Below are 2,661 nucleotides of genomic sequence, written 5' to 3'. Positions count from 1 at the left end.
TTGCAAACAGGACAACGCAAGCCTTAAGGAAAGCTGAAGAAAGCCTGTTCTCTGCATTTCCAAGAGAGTAGGCTATACCTCCACAGCCTAGTGTTGTATTAGTACTAGTTAAACTATGACTGAATGGCCAGAATTACCCTCTGAAATCGGTTGATAAATGTAAACGTTATCGTGTTTTTATCCAGAAAAAAACGCAGCTCCTCCGTTTACCTCCATTTATTTTTAAGGCAGTCTTGCCCTCACAAACATGGCGGACGCGTTGAGGTATCGCAGCAACGGCTCAAAGCGGCCAATGAGGAGTCTAGGTATGTATATGTCTATGGTTGTACACTCGTTTTTGCAGTGCATTGTGGGATTGAATGAGTGCACTCGAGAACGTCCACTATGGTTTCGGACACCACTAAAAATGTCTGTTCCCTCAAATAGTGCCCTATTTAAGGGTATAGGGGGCGATTTCGGACACAGCCTCAGTCTTTGTGCGTTCCATTCGACCGTAAGTGGACTGCGAAGTGGACTTCACAGGGTATTCCGCCATCTTAAGTGAGATTCCAATCCGAAGGGAGGAACATGTTCAGTTCGAAGGGCACTGCGAACGGCATGGGGAATAAGGGAACATCGATACATCACTTCACAGGAAGTGGAGAGGGAAAACCACCCAGCTGTCATTCATTGCGCACTGCATCATCAGTCAGAGGCTTTAATATGGTGTGCGTTTTAATAGACGGGTGACGACCGCACAGAGTAGCATTATAAGCGAACTTTCAAATGTATCTAGTATGATAAAACAGCGCTGCTTTTGATGAACATGATTTCTGCCCGAGTCCTGTCGGATTGCATCGGCTGTGGAAATGAAGGTGACAACTCCCATGATTCCACACTCAGTCACAACGTCATCAAACTACGCTTTTGCTTCTTTGTTTATTTTGAATACGCGCCCTCTAGCGGCGAAAATTACATACTGTGCCTTTAACGATGGAGCAGAGCCGTTAAAGGGATAGTTCACCCAAAAATTCTGTCATCATTTACTCACCCTCATGTTGTTACAAACCTGTATGAGTTGCTTTCTTATGTTGAACACAAAAGAAGATATTTTGAAGATTGCTGGTAATCAAACAGTTGGTGGTTGCCATTGACTTCCATAGTAGGGAAAAAAATACTATGGAAGTCAATGACAGGGGTTACAATAAATGTTAATGTGTAAATGTTGTTGATGGCGGTTAATGTTAGATTTGCATATTGTATTGTATGAATAGGTGAAACTAAGTAAAGCCGGCGAGAAACAGCTGAGGCTCTGTCATTTTATTTTTTTTAACTTTATTTAGGACTAACCTCAGGAGAGTTACTATGAAGCTGCGCGTGAGATGAAACCACTACAATCTGTTAACAGTCTAAACATGTAAATTTTGACTATATTTATTAGATACATAATTGGGTATGTATTTAATTTTTAAAGTAAAATATATTACAATAGGCTATTTATTTATGTTATATAATAATCTGCGCGACCCCGTCGTTGCCTTTGTTTGATGACGTTCCAGGGCGTTCCAAATAAGCGATTATTGTCAGCTAAATCCACTTCAACGGATATCCCGTGCTTAGGGAATAGGGAGCAGTGAACACTGAGTAGGGACCCTGTCAATCGGAACGCACCTTCGAGTGGGCAAAAATCACTCGGTAGAATGACTCGTTCGATGAAACTATTCACTCATACAGACCGAGCTAGAATTTGCATTCTCTGACATAACGAAATAATAACATAATATATGAGATTTCCTTTGGATTGGAACACTTTATATGCCATGCTGCTGCATTTATTTTAGATTAGAGTTGACATGTGTAACTTTAAAAAGTCAACAGGCATGCGAAGAGCTCATGCACAGTTGTTTTTCTGACTTACCACTAAGATATTTATATTTTATAGCTACTTTGTCATGCATTTCTGGCAGCTGGGATGTTCTTGGCAGAAAACCCCGAGCTTTGGTTTGGCTGGGTGGAGAGGACCAGCCCCTCTGGCGTCATCCTGCCATTCCACACAGTCTTCACTTCCCATGTTGTGCCATGGAAAACTGTATGTGTTGCAAGGGAACAAGTTGATCAGTAAGTTTAAGTTTTCTTTAGATTAAACAACTGTAATTCAGAGTGTTTTCTCATTGTTTATGTGTGTATGCTCATAACGGTTATGCATCTTTTGCATTGAATGTAACGGATTTATTGCTATGTGTTTGAACTTCTAGTATTTTAGAGAACTTTGTTGAAGTGGCATTGTCTTGTGCATTTTCAGATTTACATTTTTGTCTTTACAATCAGGCTATAGGCTGACCTCAAGGAATGCAGTCCAACAAACTCTCAGATAATGTGGAGGGAAATCCTGACAGGGTGGATCCCTTCTACCAGCAAGGCAAGTAAAGAAGTATCATAGCTTATTATAGCAGAGACAGTGGCTATGGGTGTTGGCTGCTCATACACTGGTTAAAAGCTTCAAGTCCAGGTAGGAGTTATCTATTAAATGAAAAAGACATGTCATCAGCGCCTATCAGTCCATCAGGCATTTATTAATTGCATAATATATTGCTTTAAATACAAAATGTGAGCTAAATGACCAGTAAAACAGTGGTATCTTGTGCTATTTAATATAAGCTTTACATAAGCTCATCTATTATT

The 2,661-nt window shown here is 40.4% G+C and overlaps 1 protein-coding gene across 1 annotated transcript in view; it reads left to right on the top strand.

Moving 5' to 3' along the window:
* Nucleotides 1–1,933: 1,933 nt before the first annotated feature.
* LOC107703131 (hepatic lectin-like) overlaps nt 1,934–2,661 on the top strand; it is a 1,947-nt gene continuing 1,219 nt past the window's right edge. Inside the window, exons 1-3 of the mRNA XM_016505662.1 lie at nt 1,934–2,097; nt 2,308–2,398; nt 2,484–2,488. Coding sequence (XP_016361148.1) covers nt 2,329–2,398; nt 2,484–2,488 — 75 coding nt within the window. The 5' untranslated portion in view covers nt 1,934–2,097; nt 2,308–2,328. The remainder of the gene's footprint in view (nt 2,098–2,307; nt 2,399–2,483; nt 2,489–2,661) is intronic.

The sequence above is a fragment of the Sinocyclocheilus anshuiensis genome, unplaced genomic scaffold, assembly GCF_001515605.1.
Source record: "Sinocyclocheilus anshuiensis isolate Anshui unplaced genomic scaffold, SAMN03320099.WGS_v1.1 scaffold794, whole genome shotgun sequence".
NCBI classification, from domain to species: domain Eukaryota; kingdom Metazoa; phylum Chordata; class Actinopteri; order Cypriniformes; family Cyprinidae; genus Sinocyclocheilus; species Sinocyclocheilus anshuiensis.
Note: the sequence above shows the minus strand (reverse complement) of the source record. Positions and strands in the feature narration are given on the sequence as shown.